Source organism: Maniola hyperantus, chromosome 8 (genome assembly GCF_902806685.2).
Source record: "Maniola hyperantus chromosome 8, iAphHyp1.2, whole genome shotgun sequence".
Classification (NCBI taxonomy): domain Eukaryota; kingdom Metazoa; phylum Arthropoda; class Insecta; order Lepidoptera; family Nymphalidae; genus Maniola; species Maniola hyperantus.
Genome location: NC_048543.1, coordinates 279,330 through 297,637, shown reverse-complemented (window position 1 = coordinate 297,637; position 18,308 = coordinate 279,330). Strand labels below are relative to the sequence as shown.

Here is an 18,308-nt window from a genome sequence, read left to right as displayed (position 1 = left end):
TCTCAAAACACTAGAATCTCTGACAGCTTACTTAGCGTGGGTTAGGTTCACTGGTTTGCTAAACGTAGCGTGAAATCACTAAAAACTGGCTTTAAATAGTTACAAAAGGTATTAAAAATAGCAAAATCAGAAAACATTACGACTGCCAGCACAGACCAGGTTGTTTGCCCAATTTCTACCATATCAATAGCAAAAAATTGTCTGACAATTTTATTTTCAAGAATATTTATTAAATCAATGATACATACCAAAGGTAGAACCAAATAAAATATTGGTAAATAGAAATTAATGGTTAGAGAATATTTTTTTCTTTAAAATACAAATATGTTAATGTAAACTAAACTACCAATTTGGTAGAAAAATTAAACATGGGATGCCTTGACCACAGAATAATATATCGAATTTGTCCAGTCACAGTAGCGCGGTCTGCTATTGCCTTTTGGTACTAAATGAATTGAAGTACTGTACCATGCTATTTGTTCGAAGATTGATGACCCTGGTTAGATGTCAACACCACAGAGTACTTTTTACTTAGATGAATGATTACTTTTTACATAAGGAAAGTCAAAACTGTCATAATAAAAAATAACCTTAATTCTTTTTCCGTATGTAATTTTCTCAAATAATTTATTAAATAAAATGTTTCTAACACTAAAATTATTGGGAAATAGACATCCGTCGTTCATTGCACGCACAGTATTTGTAAAGAATAATAATGTGGAAGATGCTTGTCGGCTGATCAACCGAGTTCTTGGCAAGGACGGTATTTTGGAGCAGTACAGACTTACCAGATATTACGAGAAACCCTTTCAGGTATTTTTGGGCCCCGTATCTGTTTACTAAAAGCTTCTCTGAAACTTTCATTGATTTGCTAAAGTTAGCTGTGCTTTGTAAACTCCATTTCACTTATCTTTTCAGACAAGACGGCGTGTAAACCACGAAAAGTGCAAAGCTATCTACAACGAAGACATGGAAAGAAAAATACAATTTGTACTTCGGAAAAACCGTCACGAACCATTTCCTGGTTGCCATTAAACTTATGACTAAATAGATATTAATTACATGTAGTTCATTTAGTAGGTACTTTCATTCTGTGGGCTGTGGCTTATGATAAGTCATGACCATTGATGTTGGAATTATTATTCTAGGGTCATGACTACCACCAATCTATGATCAATGTAAAAAAGTGATACACAAGATTCATCAAAAACTACCCGAATTAGTGGTATTCATAAAAATGTCATGCAAAAGTTAGTTTCTTAGGTAATAATTTTGTAAATAAACAAAAAATGAGTAAAAAATTAACAATTGTTTATTCTTAGCTTTAAAATACACATTTCTAGCAAAATATTTACAAATACAAGGAATAAAAATTATTGTCCAGTCTTAGTTTAGTAAATATGTAAGAAAGCTAAAATGAAAGTGACTAGATGCACAGTTTGGCACGGCGAGAGGCCCGGGCGGCGCGGCGGGCGAGCGTGCTGTCACATGTAGTTGAGGCAGGTGTCCCGGCGCCGCACGTAGAAGTGGTAGCGGAAACAGCGGTGGCAGGTCTTGATGCCGCACCTGTAGCTGAGCCCGCCTTGAGGTTTCCCCTTGCAGTACTTCAGACCACAGGGGTACCAGTTCACACAAACCTAAAAGCAATATTTCCATAAAAACTAAAACCAAACTCATAAATTCCAAAAAATTAAGGATCTGTTAAAATATTTTCTCATCTCTAACTCGAGCTCCAACAAATTCTAACATCCTGTAAATATTAGTTGATGCTTGCAACTTTGTGTGTGGATATAGGTTTCTAAAAATCCCATGGGAACTCTGGTTTTCTGGGATGAAAAGTACCGTGTCATTCTCCAGGTCTTTAATTATCCAAGCAAAAAAATTACATTGATCTGTTGCTCTTGCTCCATTGTGGTGTGATTGAAGGAAAAACTAACAAACAAATGCACTTTCACATTAACTATAATATGGGTAGTGATGTGTCATACCTCAGTTAATGTGTCTTATGATGGACAAAATGCTGAACCAATCTCAAGGAAATTTAATGCCAGAAATATCCATATTCCAAACAAACTGGAAAAATCTGTAAATTTTGCAAGGATGAAACTGCAGTCTTACCTCCAAATGACAAATACACTCTTTAGAAGTATCTGTCTCAGCCACACACACGCTCACAGCGGGACTGCCCTCTGCTGTGTCCGAGGTGAGGGCCTGAGGGGGGAACGGTATCACTTCAGAAGAGACTGACGATGGCTCCACACCTGCAATCATATCTATTAGTTTAGCAACTCTTGACAAGCTAGTTAATCATTATCTTGTTATGGCAGTGGTCTGTTCTCACCAGCTCTGGGAGTCCATCTGGTGAGGTCAGCAGAGCGTATGTAGACTCTGTCCCTGGCGGCAGCACAGTGCCTGGCTGCAGCTGGTGACAGCATCCCAGTAGCACGCCCCGCCCAGGCAGTGGCTGTGGTCTGTCGCCAGCCCTTGTCTTCCTCTGCTACTCGCACTGTTCCTGGGTTTTTCTGTACATTTTTAAGACTTTGAAGATATGAATAAATAAATAAATATAAGTTTTATTCAAGTAACTAAACTCATTTACAAAATTATGCTAATTATTATATCAATAACTAAATCAACTTAGATTGCTGGCCACCATGCTCACCACTCTGTCGGCCTCGGCGCTCATATTGATGAACAGGAAGTATCTTAAAATGCTAATAGGATGAGTAAATCAAAATTAAAAGGAAGAACATAAATGCCCACCTGTCTCAGCTTAGCCATAGCATCGGGTGCAATAAAGTCAGCCTGAGCAGCGTGAGTGAGGAAGCACAGCACCTGGTGGCCCGACTGCCCCAGCTCCTCCTCTCCAGGTATCACCACCTTCATGGCTTCCACCTCCTGTGCCAACATCAACAATCAGCAATAATTCAGTAGCTATTCTCCTAAACAGTAAAGAGGTTTAAATTTAATTTGATTGAAATAAAATAGAATCATTTTACACAATCATATCATATTTTGTACACAAGAAAGATTTATTATTTGTCTCACTATGAACATCCAGTTATTGAATTCTAATGGTTAAAGTAAGACACGACCAATTGCGTCAGTTACTAAATCAAATTTTATCAAAATAGGCTCAGCTGCTTAGCCCTTAACAGAGATGTGGATTTAAAAAAAGGAATAATGAACAGACAGATACTAAATTCTGTAGTGAACTGGTTGTGAAGAACACTTGTTCCTAAAGATACCAAGAAGATTCCACGTCAGCTGTTCTTCCAAATAATCATTCAAATACGCAACTCACGTTGGTAAAGTCGACCAGTTGCGAGACGTAAACACCGTCAAGCCGTAGGAACTCCAAAGTTACAGTGTCTTCAGAGATGTTCGCCGTTATGTTCTCCAGCATAACGTCGCCGCCCTGCAAGGATTGATGCAAATTACGAGCTAGTCCCAAGAAAATCTAATTAAAAACAATAGATTTGTTTACGTGCCTGGTTCTTCACATTGATTAGAAGTTGAAGATTCGTTGGTTCCACTACTATGTACAAGAGTAATATACATTTTAATACTAATATTGCCATTGATTTGAAATAAGTATTAAATTAAAATTTAAGCGAAAATATTCGATTTCTAATTTTTGATTTTTCGAATTTTTCCAAAGAGTATAGAACACGTATAGAATTTTTCATATTTTTTTTAACTAGCTGTTTACAGATCTGGATTCTACCTCTTTTGAGCCTATCCATAGACTATATTTTTTAAACTGGCCTTATGTCTCTGGATTCTAGTATTTTTGATCGTAGACCACACCTAATATACCTAGGAGCACGGACCCAAAGAATTTGGATGTACTACTATGTCGATGCACGGACCTCTCCTACTCTTTGTTCTGAGGTTAAGTCAAAGTGCCACAGACTAAGAACATATTAGGATTATGTAGGTATTATTCTATGGTCTATTTTGTCACGTTCCAATACGTGCAAAAATTCAGGATGTCTACTGATGAGTTTCAAAGGTTTCAAAATAAATTAGGTACCTATTTACATCGATGCCTAACTATTATTAAAAATATAATAATTACACTTGTAATTGATTTCAGTTCTATGGTACAGATACAGTACACTATTTTAATGAAATTCTCATGTCTAATTGCGTTCCATTTCCAAATTAATATAGTTATTCCTGTGAGTTATTCCTATGTCGATGGCATAGATTATCTACTGGTCGATGGTGTCAATAAATTAAAAAGTGATTTCATCTGTGGTGATTTCATATGTTATATAGCTGTGTTATATAGCTTTTATCTTTTATCCTAGTTATTTGTCTGTGATTTCAACATTTTGAGAACATTTTTTTCAAGTTTTGCCCATTGCCGTAGTGCAGTGCATTGTGTGTTTTGATATATTTGGCTAAGGTACCGTTTAGCGTGACACAATGTTTTTATTTTGAGGTCATTACAGTGCACACGAATCACGATTCGAGGCGATGCGCGACCGAGCGATACACGAACGTCACCCGAAACGGAAACAAGAAGGGCGATGTTGAACTTAGATTAGACAGCTGTCGTTTCATTTTCAGCTGATTTTTGTGTACGCTTCGAATAGCAATACCGATCCGTGCGTCCCGTGCAACGTTCGACCTTAACTTTACCTCAGTAGGATTCGGTGGAGACAAAGGGTTTCGGTCGCGGGAACAATCGAGAAGGGCAGAGGTGCGAACAAAGGGAGATGGTGCATTGAGTGGAGCTGTTCGGACGCAGAGGCAGCGTGACGTCACGCCGCGACTCGGCCGATGCGGCGCTCGTCGTGACGGGAGGCGCGCGAGCTCGCGCTGCGGAGCGGGGCAGCCTGGCCTCCAGTGACAGCGGGGACGAGGGCCCCCGGCCGCCGCGCAAGCGGAGCCGCCGCCTGTCGCCCGCCATGCAGGCGCCGTGCGCCAACGGCGCGCACGTCAACGGCGAGGCGCGCAACGGCGACGAGCCCGCGCGCCTGCTGGGCCAGACCGACCAGGAGATCGTGCGCCTCATCGGCCAGCACTTGCTCTCCGTGGGACTCGAGTGAGTGCCACCGCTCTCGCTCCTAGCGCCAGACTACCAGACTGGCAGGGTTCACTCACCTTTGAGGACATTATTGAGAACTCAGGTGTGCCGGTTTCCTTGGAACCCCGGCCCTCCCGACTAAGAGGCTGATATCTTAATGACTACACTATCATACAAAAGCACAAGCTACTCTACAGGTGTTTCTACATAGAACATCTGCCATCTGACCTTTGTGGCCTGCTGAGATAGAACATGTAGCTACACTTCAATTGCTCTTGATTGGCAACAACTGGAACCAACAGCTTACAATGAGCAGCTGTGCGGCTCTAGTACTGGTCAAATCTATTTTGTTGCACTTGTTATTCCTATAAGAATTAAGTATCACTTTCAAATCTTTAATAACAGGTTCTTTGTTGTTGCCAACAAAGAAAATTTGCTTATTTCTGTTTTATTTGTACACTCCAAACAAGGCCTAACATTTAAATACCACCAATGCTTGTCAGAACCCTTATTATAAATGTGAAAGTGTGTTTGTTTGTTGGTTTGTCCTTCAATCAAGTTGTAACGGTGTAAAGGACTGACATGATTTTTTGCATGGTTATAGATAAAAACCTGGAGAGTGACAGCTACTTTTTATCCTGGATAGTCAAAGACTCATTGAATGATAAACTATACATCTGAAATTGTAGTATTTTATATTGTAAAAATAAATCATTACTTTAACTTATTTAGTAAGGTTTTAACCTTACTAAATAAGTTAAAGTAAATATTAAGAATGCTTAAAGGTCTTCAATCAAGGAAACTGTTCTTTAACATACATAAAATTATTATAGAATTATTGCTACATAGAGAACTAAAAATAAAAGAGTAAATAAATACTTGAGTACATATGTAACTGGTATTGCAATGGTAAATATCTCTGTTGCAAGGTTTTCCTCCTAGCCTTGTAACTAGAGGTTTTTACTTGATTAGAAATTCACACTTAAACAATACATACTGAATGTGAATTACTAATTAGATAGGCAAATGAACCATAAAATGTAACTAATATGAAATCCAAAAATTATTTGATTCTTGATTGACAAAAAAAATGGTTGTCCTTCAATTATGTTGCAACTGAGCAACAGATCGACATGATTTTTTGCATGGGTACAGTTTAAGACCTGGAGAGTGACATAGGCTACTTTTATCCTGGGAAATCAAATCTCATCCTCTCCCTCTCAGCATGTATTTGCTAAAAAGCTGTTAAAAATTAAATCACATGGTTACATCTTGCAATACTACAAATTCTATCAATTCAATATCAAGGATAAATGTTGTGTAATTATAGTAGCTATCAAGTCAACCCTGTCATAATAAGTGTTGTTATTATGATATCAATCACCTTTCCACCTTCATGCATTACATTTAAATAATGTGAAGTGCTTTACCACAATTTATTACATCAGTACAACTTTATCAGTAAAAGCCTAAAGGCTTATTACATGGTTTTATCATTTTTGTCATTGTAATAATATGTAGATTTAGGTATTGTTTAATACTAGATGATACCTGCATCTAGATTTAGGTTTTCAATCATCCAAGGGAACTCTTTGATTTTCTAGGATTAAAAGTTTCATAAGTCCCATCTCAGGGATGCAAGCTAAGTGACGTTCACGTGAATCTACCACTGATTCAAAATGCCCTTCCTCCCGAAAACTAGCAAGAAACTCGGCGATTGCTCTTTCAAAAATTCAATCCATACTAAGTAATATTATTTTAAACTTGATGATACCCGCGACTTTGTCCGTGTGGATTTAGGTTTTTAAAAATCCTGTTGGATTTCTTTGATTTTCCCTGTAAAACAAAGGACCACCAAGGTTCTCACCACGAGGGCTAAGTCATGATTTAGTAAAGGAAACTCGGCCATGTGTACATACGAGTGCCGTGCGTAAGTGATTGCACCCATGGTGATGTGGTGGCCCTGCGCAGACGCAGCGCGTCGCTGCTGATGGAGGAGTCGGGGCTGCACCTGGAGCACCCGGCGGCCGCCACGTTCCGCACGCACGTTCTGGCCGGCGACTGGGTGAAGGCGGACCACGACCTGCGCGCGCTGCACGACTTGCTGCGCGACGAGCCGCTCGTCGAGCCGCACAACCTCGCCGTGAGTCATTCTCTCTCTCTCTAGCTGGTCCCTCCTGTCTGATGAGAAGTGAACCATCAAGTCCTATAACAGTTGCTTTCTTTCCTCCATTTTTCCAACAACTATTAACTTCTACATTACTCTAGCAAGGCATGGGATATATAGCTAAAGATGTGGAAACACACAATGTGACCTTTAGGAACTTGGTATAGCAAACATAATGGGCTCAAGGAGTCCTACATTGTGGGTTCCACAACACTCTCCTACTGTATCACCTGTCCGTGCTCAGTGAAACTAAATGCTATGTAGCTTTATGCTATTTAATGTCTTAGAACTATACTCTGGGGGATAGGAGATAAAGTTTGCGGTTCTGTCCTGAAATTTTACCAATGTTTGTCTGATTCTGATTTTTTGGGGCTATATACTGGGACAGGAGATGAAGTTCGTGGTGCTGGAGCAGAAGTACCTGGAGCACCTGGAGGCGGGGCGCGTGCTGGACGCGCTGCACGTGCTGCGCAACGAGCTGACGCCGCTGCAGCACGACACGCCGCGCGTGCACCGCCTCTCCGCGCTCATGATGTGCGCGGACGCCACGGAGCTGCGCGCGCGCGCGCACTGGCCCGGCGGTGCGCCCGCGCGCGCCAACGTGCTGGCCAGAGTGCAGGTGAGTTCCAGTACTTACAGCTTCATTTTGCTTCTTTAAAATTCGCGACCAATTATCAGTCTAACCATAGCTGTATGTAAGATCCACAAAAAAGGGCTTTCAGAAATTCCATCTGCGTGAAGTTGGGTGGTTAGTGTACAATATATCGTAACTCCACAGGCGGTGCTGCCCCCCGCGCTGATGATGGCGCCGGGGCGGCTGCGGGCGCTGCTGGCGCAGGCGGCGGCGCAGCAGGCCGCGAGGTGCCGCTTCCACGCCGCGCCGCCCGCCACCGACGACCACATCCCCTTCTCGCTGTTGGCCGACCACCACTGCTCGCCCGACCACTTCCCCATACACTCGCTGCAGGTTTGTGACAAACGGAAGTCTGTCGGAGGCCGAGCCTCCTTGCCCTGACGTGTCCTCACAGGTGTCTTGGGCTAGCTGTATTATTTATTTCAGCCATTTTCAAAATGGGCTGAGACTGTGCCTGAATTTAACATCGACCTTAAGGCAACTGGATTCATCTTGGTGCAGGTGAGTTGGCACTTGTGAACATAAACTCAACTTACAAACACTAGATGACGTTACAAAGGATAGCAAACTAGATGTCGCTAGACAATCCTCATTCACGCTAATAGAGTTTTCTCTGCGGAGAACTATATTTTGCAATTGTGCATTGTAACTTGTAAGGTCTAAATCTCCTGAGGATGCTCCGGTGTCGAGGCGAAACGTGCGTCGTGTGTGTTTTAGGATTTGTGTGTTTAAATCATACAGATTCGACCTGTTTCAGCGGATTACAGCAAATTAAGCTTTTGGTTCATTAAATATTCACTAGTACCAAAATACGGCCACAGAAGTCCTTGGTCATAACAGCAGTATGGAGGAAGATTTCCTATTAATACGATTGAGCAACCACCAACAAGAACACAAGCCTCGATGTTGTGCTCTGAAACCTAACCATTTGTGATTTGCGTCTAGGAAATTGGCTTTTTAGAATACTTCTGAGGAAATGCTTTTGGGGAAATAAATGCAGAACAATTTTACATAAACAAAACTTTTTAAGGAAGATTAAGAGAGGTTTTTCATGTTATACGCAGGTTCTAAACGAGCACTGCGACGAAGTGTGGTTCTGCAAGTGGTCCCCAGACGGCGCCAAGCTGGCGTCCGGCTCCAAGGACAACACCGTCATGATATGGGACTTCGACCCCGTCGCCAAGCGACTGTCCTTCAGGTGCGTTTATATTAACTAAACATTTAAGACGGTGCACTAATTATGACCCTCGTAAAAAAAGTTCTGAGTTAATGGGCGATGGAGAGAGCTACTCTTGGTGTTTCTATATGTTATGAAATCGGAAATCAAAGTTTGGAAATTATTGCGCTATTTTTTTTTGCACTCGTGCATGGTCGTCGTCCCGAGCTAAAGAGTGCGCGAGCGAGAACACTCGCATCGCGTTCACTTACAGTCATGAGTGCGAAGATTCATTGCGCAAGCGTTGATATTTCGCAACCTGTCGAGCTATGCCGGCTTCTCTTACGGATATATCTTCATTTCTGAGTAAATAATTTGTCAATACATAATATCGGATTCGTGGATTTTCATGATTGTATGTTAATTTCCAGAAAGTCCCTGGACGGTCACTCGTACGGCGTGTCGTACTTGTCGTGGAGCCCCGACGGCCGCTACCTCATAGCCGCGGGCCCAGAGGACTGCCCCGACCTCTGGATATGGAACATGGAGGTGAGGACCTCTCGGCACTATTTTTAGAATGGTCCTAAACCCCGTGCGCGAGTCTAACTCGCACTTGGCCGGTTTTTTTCTTTGTTTGTATGTATCACAACGCTGCCCCCTGGTTGGGTCTGTCTCGCTGAGTGCTTGGTTGTCCGCAGACGGAGCAGCTGCACCTGAAGATGACGCACTCGCAGGAGGACTCGCTGACGGCGGTGGCGTGGCACGCGTCCTCCGACAAGTTCGTGTGCGGCGGCGCGCGCGGACAGTTCTACCACTGCGCGCTCGACGTGAGTCACACCAACCCAGCAGTGTCACCTCTCAATGAGAAGGGGGTTGACCACAGTCCACAACACTTGCCAAGTGCGGATTGGCAGACTTCACCTTTGAGAACATTACAGAGTTCCCAGACATGCAGGTTTTCTCATCGTGTTTTCTCCCAAAAGTTAGAGGTGCGTGCCCGGGTCGAACCCCTGACCACCTCCTCCCCCTGACGTGTATACAGGGTGCAACCAGAACGCTGGCTTTTGCTAGCATTCAGACAGGTGATAGTACTGATTAGTAATATGATACCATAAAAAAACGCGAAAAAAATATCATAATATATTTTGTAAAATTTTATGATATATTGCAAATAAAACATCTGACTGACGCTAGAGGTCAACGAACGTTCCATATGTAGGCCACTCAGAGTCAATGCCGCGTCATAAGCGGGGCATTGACCCGAGTTTTGTACGCTATACATTGCGGGTTTGAAAAATATTAAATCACTAAAACTACAAAACGAGGCAAATGGTTATTGGTATTGGATTGTGTTTAGGTAGTGTAACAATAACGCTAAGTATTTGCTAGCGTTCTGGTTACACCCGGTATGATAGCGTTCTGGTTACACCCGGTATGATAGCGTTCTGGTTACACCCGGTATGATAGCGTTCTGGTTACACCCGGTATGATAGCATTCTGGTTACACCCGGTATGATAGCGTTCTGGTTACACCCGGTATGATAGCGTTCTGGTTACACCCGGTATGATAGCATTCTGGTTACACCCGGTATGATAGCGTTCTGGTTACACCCGGTATGATAGCGTTCTGGTTACACCCGGTATGATAGCGTTCTGGTTACACCCGGTATGATAGCGTTCTGGTTACACCCGGTATGATAGCATTCTGGTTACACCCGGTATGATAGCATTCTGGTTACACCCGGTATGATAGCGTTCTGGTTACACCCGGTATGATAGCATTCTGGTTACACCCGGTATGATAGCGTTCTGGTTACACCCGGTATGATAGCGTTCTGGTTACACCCGGTATGATAGCATTCTGGTTACACCCGGTATGATAGCGTTCTGGTTACACCCGGTATGATAGCGTTCTGGTTACACCCAGTATGATAGCGTTCTGGTTACACCCGGTATGATAGCATTCTGGTTACACCCGGTATGATAGCGTTCTGGTTACACCCGGTATGATAGCGTTCTGGTTACACCCGGTATGATAGCGTTCTGTTACACCCGGTATGATAGCATTCTGGTTACACCCGGTATGATAGTGTTCTGGTTACACCCGGTATGATAGCATTCTGGTTACACCCGGTATGATAGCGTTCTGGTTACACCCGGTATGATAGCGTTCTGGTTACACCCGGTATGATAGCGTTCTGTTACACCCGGTATGATAGCATTCTGGTTACACCCGGTATGATAGCGTTCTGGTTACACCCGGTATGATAGCATTCTGGTTACACCCGGTATGATAGCGTTCTGGTTACACCCGGTATGATAGCGTTCTGTTACACCCGGTATGATAGCATTCTGGTTACACCCGGTATGATAGCGTTCTGGTTACACCCGGTATGATAGCGTTCTGGTTACACCCGGTATGATAGCGTTCTGTTACACACGGTATGATAGCATTCTGGTTACACCCGGTATGATAGCGTTCTGGTTACACCCGGTATGATAGCATTCTGGTTACACCCGGTATGATAGCGTTCTGGTTACACCCGGTATGATAGCGTTCTGTTACACCCGGTATGATAGCATTCTGGTTACACCCGGTATGATAGCGTTCTGGTTACACCCGGTATGATAGCTTCTGTTACACACGGTATGATAGCATTCTGGTTACACCCGGTATGATAGCGTTCTGGTTACACCCGGTATGATAGCATTCTGGTTCAGACATGTGTCCGCTATAGCTTAACTTAACTGAAAACCGCTGCCGTGCCTATAGCGTACCATAGCGTTATTGTCGTAGCTAGCAACGGTTTTCAGTTATCATCTATGACGAACCACCTGACAACGCAACACTGCCAACTAGCAACCGACAATGCATTGTTTGGTTTTTGGGTAACTAGAAACGCAATAATTATGCCTTCTCTTTCTTTCTTTCACTGAAAGCTGAGAAGGAGCGGTTATTGGCTACCGGCTTAGTAACTAAGAACTTGGTAAACCAAAGCCGACCTTATCTCTATTACGCTAAGGCTTAACTGTACAAGTACTTGTCCATTACACTTTGATCTATCATTCTAAATACAGTTAGCCTTAGAGTAATAGAGATAAGGTCCTCTTTGGTTTCTCAATCTTTATGAAATGTTTTTGGTTAACTGGACTGTGGCAAACTATTCGTGCAGGCGTCCACTATAGTTTGACCTATGTCAATGATCAAATTAAACTTTACTGCTATGAACTTAAGGTTGTGATTACTTCACGATATTCATGAAAGTAAAATTGGTTTTATTTTAGTGAATGTGCGCGCGCTAGCTATACAGACGGTATTGAATATTGATACGGCAGCTAGCTTAGTTACTACTACGGAAACCGCTGCGCGTTGCGCATATTAAATTAGTTGAAACACAACTCTGATACCGATATTCGGCAACGGTTAACAATATCGGTATTGAAACTAAGTAACTGTTGATTAACCGTTGCCGTAAATAGCCAATAACGCCCATCTTTATTCTGGTTACACCCGGTATGATAGCGTTCTGGTTACACCCGGTATGATAGCGTTCTGGTTACACCCGGTATGATAGCATTCTGGTTACACCCGGTATGATAGCGTTCTGGTTACACCCCGTATGATAGCTTTCTGGTTACACCCGGTATGATAGCGAAGCTACGCGTTATTTTTGGTCACGCGCACAAATGTTACAGTATAATCAGAGTGAACTAAATTTAAATTCAGACAACTAGCTTATGCTCGCGACTTCGTCCGCGTGGATTACGCAAATTTCAAATCTCTATTTAACTCCCTTAGTGGTTGAATTTTTAAAAATTCTTTCATAGCGGATGTCTACGTCATAATAGCTATATCTGCATGCCCAGCCCGATCCGGCCAGTAGTTTGAGTTGTGCGTTGATCGATCAGAAACGACATCTACCTGCAGTCCGCGACAGGTCGAGATAGCAATCGGGGTATGAGGCGGGGGACGCCCCGCATACCCGCATCGGGTTAGCGCGGTGGGTGTGCGGGGCGCCTCGAGGTTTCGTTACAAGCTTCAGACCTGTGTGGTATAGAATAGAATAATGTTTATTCGAGGTATATAGGTGGTACATGGTGTAGGCAATATCGTCCTGTACAGCAGTGCAACACCTCGAACAGGTAGGCCACTCAGCTTGTGTTGAGACGTCGGGCCCCTCAGACTCAAACCTCTATAGCAAATATCTGAGGTACCAGACGCCCCAACGCTGATTTTCAGTGACCGCCTTTTATACTACCCAAACGTCAGTGGCATAGAATATGTAAAGTTGGCGAGTAAATGGATAAATAAAATGAAATAAAGTGTTTAAAGTTTTTAAATTTAAAGTGATTTAGAGCATAAAAGATGAAATAAGAAATAAAACATTTAAATAAATGTTGTAAATTGTAAGAATAGGAAAATTGTACGATATATTTTTTTTGTATATATTATGAAGAAAAAATCAAATAAAATAGGATAGCTCGCAAGGTGTGGATGAGAAAGTAAAATTTGGTAAAATAAATAAATTAAATTTATTTTAAGTAATTTAATTTTAATTAAAATTAAATTAAAGTATAACAGTTATCTACACTAATATTATAAAGAGGAAAACTTTGTTTGTTTGTTTGTTTGTTTGTTTGTTTGTACTGAATAGGCTCAAAAACTACTGGACCGATTTTAAAAATTCTTTCACCATTCGAAAGCTACATTATCCATGAGTAACATAGGCTATATTTTATTTTGGAAAAAAATAGGGTTCCGTAAGATATTTGGGTTTTTCGGACACAAGGTGTAAAAAATCAACCAGAAAAGTTACTTATTTTGCGTACGCTGCCTAAACTATAAAAGATAGAACCATAAAATGTTCTAATTAATTGTAGATCTTATAAATATCTACAAAAAAGTCCGCGACACACTATACCCATCTATGTCGAGTGAGGCACAGCAACCATTTTTTTATTTAAAAATCTTGAATTTTTTTTGGACTACATTTAAACGCGTTTATTTTACTCATGCTATTAATCCTTATCAAAATAAATGATTTCATCACTAAGAACAGTTTATGGAGATAATATTTGGTCTTTCAATGATTAAAATTGGACGTTTGGTTTTGAAGTTATGGCGAAATTAAAATATTACGATTTCTGCTGCACGGCCCGATGTCGTTAAGTTTGTTTGTAGGGGGTAATCTTTAGAACTACTGAACCGATTTTAAAAATTCTTTCACCAGTAGAAAGCTACATTATTCCTGAGTGACATAGGCTATACGGGATCTTTAAAAACCTAAATCTACGCGGGCGAAGCCGCGGGGATCAGCTAGTAAGTTATAAACAAGTGGGTACTGTCTGTGTTGCAGGGCACGCTCATCAACAACTGGGACGGCGTGCGCGTCAACGCGCTGGCGTGCCGCGCCGACGGCAAGGCGCTGGCGGCCGACACTCACCATCGCGTGCGCGCCTACGACTTCGCAGACCTCACTGACCGAAACCTGTGCGTATACACTAGTAGTGACCGCCCGCGACTTCACTTCACCCCTGTCTCCACCTAAACGGAGCGGAGAAGAGAGAGAGTACACTCAACCAATCACATTTATAAAAGACTGGCTGATGCCCGCGACTTCGTCCGCGTGGATTTAGGTTTTTCAAAATCCCGCGGGAACTCTTTGATTTTCCGGGATAAAAAGCTTATGTCCTTCCCCGGGATACAAGCTATATCTGTACCAAATTTCGTCAAAATCGGTTTAACGGATGGGCCGTGAAAGGCTAGCAGACAGACAGACACTTTCGCATTTATAATATTAGTATGGATTAGGATAGGATTAGGATGACGAAATAATATTTTCATGTCATCTATTATGAATCTGATTGGTCTACTGAATCTATTCGCTTGCTTTGGCTTAATTCCTTGTCTATGTCATAAAAAGTTATTATTAGGTAAATATCAGCCTTTTAGGTCTAAAGGTTTAGGCTGGGTGTTGCTGAGTCACATCTAGGCGGCCATTTTAACATGTTTGTTCTTTAATCACGCAGCGACAGATTAACGGATCGGCATCATTTTTTCGAAAGATTTTTTTATGGGTAGTTAAAGATTTGGAGAGTAACTTATTATTTTTGATCCCGGAACATGTGAGTCCCCATGGGATTTTTATTTTATTTTTCGATACCTAAATCCACTCGGAGGAACTCGCAGGTGTCGGCTATCTGTTATTACCAGTCGTGTTGGCAATGTTCCAGAATACAAGAGGAGCACGCGGTGATGGCCATGACGCTGAACGCGGCGGACACGCTGCTGCTGCTCAACGTGGCCAACCAGGGCGTCCACCTGTGGGATATACGTGAGTCCTGACTCCAGCATTAGGGTGCCTCATATACTGGTAGTGTTGCTATGTCGTCTGCGGAAATTACAGACAGGCTCAGTATTCGCTTTTTTAATGTGGCGGTTGCCACAACTGCAACTAGATGGCGCTATTCAATCGATAACATTTCATGACGTAGTCCCGAACAAATGTACCGCCGACAGAACTCGCACTAACGGAGTTTTCTGCAATCTGGACTATATATAGAAGTTTCAAGTTACAACCTTCGACCCAGCTGGCGCTACCGAGCACAACCAACCGCTCGGTGGGAGATCTCCCTTTGGTACAATCGAGCCTGCACACCGCTACGGTACATTGGTAACCCGGACGTGATTTATTTCAACCACAATAATAATATATGGTTTTAAAAGACATTTTAGATTTACCATTAAACAGATTAAAACAATGTGTAAAACACACACTATATTATTCTATTCCTCGGAAAGAGGAAGGTGACTCAAAATGGTTAGCGCCCACTGAGATTTTTCGGTACAAATGGTAAAGACAAAAATCTTAGTGGATGAACTAACCATTTTAAGGCACCAACCAATCACAAACATGATTTCAAAATACATTCGGAATTCAATTAGAAAACATAGTTCCATTTGTGTGATTGCTTGGTGACTCAAAATGGTTAACGCCCTCTGAGATTTTTGCCTCTATCATTTGTATGGGATCACATAACAGAGAGGACGCTATTTTAACTTATTTCCGCGGATAGGGTATGGTGGTATAAATTTTAAATTGTTGAACAGGTGCACGCACGCTGGTGCGTCGCTTTCGCGGACTCTCGCAGGGGCACTTCACAATCCACGCGTGCTTCGGCGGTGCGCACCAAGACTTCATCGCGTCCGGCAGCGAGGACAACAAGGTACTGTACCATCGCGACTGTCGCAGGGGCACTTCACAATCCACGCGTGCTTCGGCGGTGCGCACCAAGACTTCATCGCGTCCGGCAGCGAGGACAACAAGGTACTGTACCATCGCGACTGTCGCAGGGGCACTTCACAATCCACGCGTGCTTCGGCGGTGCGCACCAAGACTTCATCGCGTCCGGCAGCGAGGACAACAAGGTACTGTACCATCGCGACTGTCGCAGGGGCACTTCACAATCCACGCGTGCTTCGGCGGTGCGCACCAAGACTTCATCGCGTCCGGCAGCGAGGACAACAAGGTACTGTACCATCGCGACTGTCGCAGGGGCACTTCACAATCCACGCGTGCTTCGGCGGTGCGCACCAAGACTTCATCGCGTCCGGCAGCGAGGACAACAAGGTACTGTACCATCGCGACTGTCGCAGGGGCACTTCACAATCCACGCGTGCTTCGGCGGTGCGCACCAAGACTTCATCGCGTCCGGCAGCGAGGACAACAAGGCACTGTACCATCGCGACTGTCGCAGGGGCACTTCACAATCCACGCGTGCTTCGGCGGTGCGCACCAAGACTTCATCGCGTCCGGCAGCGAGGACAACAAGGCACTGTACCATCGCGACTGTCGCAGGGGCACTTCACAATCCACGCGTGCTTCGGCGGTGCGCACCAAGACTTCATCGCGTCCGGCAGCGAGGACAACAAGGTACTGTACCATCACGACTACAGGTTGTAGCTCACTAGACCAACCCGGCACCCGGCCAGCACCGCCTCGTCGGCACCAGGTGTTGTCGCCAGGGGTATAATTTCAATTTTTATCTATTTTCTTAAAGAAACGATTTATTTTAATGCCCTTTAATGAAACAAAACCTTAATTTGCAATAATCCGCTGAAACAGATCAAATCTGTATGGTGCAACATGCAGCATGCGATATGCACCGCCCGCCCTCCCATTGTTAAACATGCAGGAATTTCATTTCATTTCAATCCACAATTGCAAAGCAAGTGCAAGCAGCAGCAGTGGGAGGGCGGGTGGATTATAGCAAATTAAGCTTTTGGTTCATTGTATATCATGGATTTTCAAAAAATTACGCCTGCTTCTATACAATATTTAATGCCCTTCCGCAAGTTCTTCATTCAAAGCACCTCGTCCTTTTAAATTCACTTGGGAAGTCCTCGGCTTCACCTCGTCCTTGCAATATTACTCGGCTGGCAATCGCTTCATTTCCGAGCTGGACAGTAGTGTAGTTGCTATGTGTTTGCTTCGGCAGGTGTACATCTGGCACATCGGCGGCGAGGAGCCCATCGCGGTGGTGTCGGGACACACGCGCTGCGTCAACGCCGTGGCGTGGAACCCCGCGCACCACGACGTGCTGGTGTCCGCCTCCGACGACTACTCGCTGCGCCTGTGGGGCCCGCGCACGCACCACTCCTAGTGCCCGCCGTCGCGCGCCGAGACACCACCGCTTAGCTCTAGCATACACACTTGTATACCCTTGATCTAAACCCAGCTATATTACGCCTGAGATCTATAGACCACACTATGGTTATACTCAGGTCATAGCTCATTAGAGCAACCCGGCACCCGACCTGCATCGCCTCGACTCGCGCGGTTATAGTTCCCGGCAATTAAATAGTCGCGTCTGACGATGCGAGTGCGAGCTCGCGCAGAGTTTTGTTCCACGCGCTCGTGTACCTACTGTGTAAGGATGTAGCACTCACACTAATGCAGATGGTGAACGCAGGGTTTGGCGCAGCACGTGATGTGTTCCGCTCCCTCGCGTCGCGTGCTCCACTGACGCCTAAAAAATGCTATTGCGACGTGTTTTACGGCTAACTTCAAGAACGACTATTTAATTTGCGCGGACTATAGTATTCTTTATATGGACTTGTATGGACAAATACGCTCGTTGTGTCAACTCCGAGCGACGTAGGGGCGTGTCCGCTGACGTCACGGAGTTGATGTAGTAAGCGTATGTCCATAGAAGTCCATAAATAATACTAACCGCACGAGGCATTGCAGGTCGGGTGCCGGGTGGTTAATGAGCGATAACCTTTAAGCTTCGGTTAAAACAAGACAAGTTT

At 43.6% G+C, this 18,308-nt stretch overlaps 3 protein-coding genes across 4 annotated transcripts; 2 read left to right on the top strand and 1 right to left on the bottom strand.

Moving 5' to 3' along the window:
- Positions 1-550: 550 nt before the first annotated feature.
- mRpS21 (mitochondrial ribosomal protein S21) lies at positions 551-1,297 on the top strand. The gene is made up of 2 exons (XM_034971461.2): positions 551-813; positions 919-1,297. The coding sequence occupies exons 1-2, from the start codon at positions 640-642 to the stop codon at positions 1,033-1,035; spliced, it is 291 nt and encodes a 96-aa protein (XP_034827352.1). The 5' UTR covers positions 551-639; the 3' UTR covers positions 1,036-1,297.
- Positions 1,291-3,718, bottom strand: oaf (out at first). Its single transcript, XM_034971459.2, has 6 exons — positions 3,492-3,718; positions 3,305-3,418; positions 2,764-2,898; positions 2,342-2,522; positions 2,119-2,261; positions 1,291-1,637 (listed from the first exon to the last, which is right to left on the bottom strand). The coding sequence occupies exons 1-6, from the start codon at positions 3,579-3,581 to the stop codon at positions 1,485-1,487; spliced, it is 816 nt and encodes a 271-aa protein (XP_034827350.1). The 5' UTR covers positions 3,582-3,718; the 3' UTR covers positions 1,291-1,484.
- Positions 3,719-4,309: 591 nt separating this feature from the next.
- Positions 4,310-17,664, top strand: LOC117984811 (WD repeat-containing protein 26). Of its 2 annotated transcripts, none has more exons than XM_069500360.1 (11): positions 4,310-5,056; positions 7,016-7,181; positions 7,594-7,824; positions 7,984-8,172; positions 8,904-9,037; positions 9,427-9,544; positions 9,694-9,822; positions 14,353-14,486; positions 15,230-15,330; positions 16,107-16,222; positions 17,495-17,664. In XM_069500360.1, exons 1-11 carry the CDS (start codon positions 4,920-4,922, stop codon positions 17,657-17,659), a joined length of 1,620 nt encoding a protein of 539 aa, XP_069356461.1. In that variant the 5' UTR covers positions 4,310-4,919; the 3' UTR covers positions 17,660-17,664. The 2 variants fall into 2 exon arrangements, with proteins under 2 accessions (XP_069356461.1, XP_034827354.1); XM_034971463.2 differs by having other exon boundaries at positions 7,010-7,181.
- The last annotated feature ends 644 nt before the right edge of the window (positions 17,665-18,308 follow it).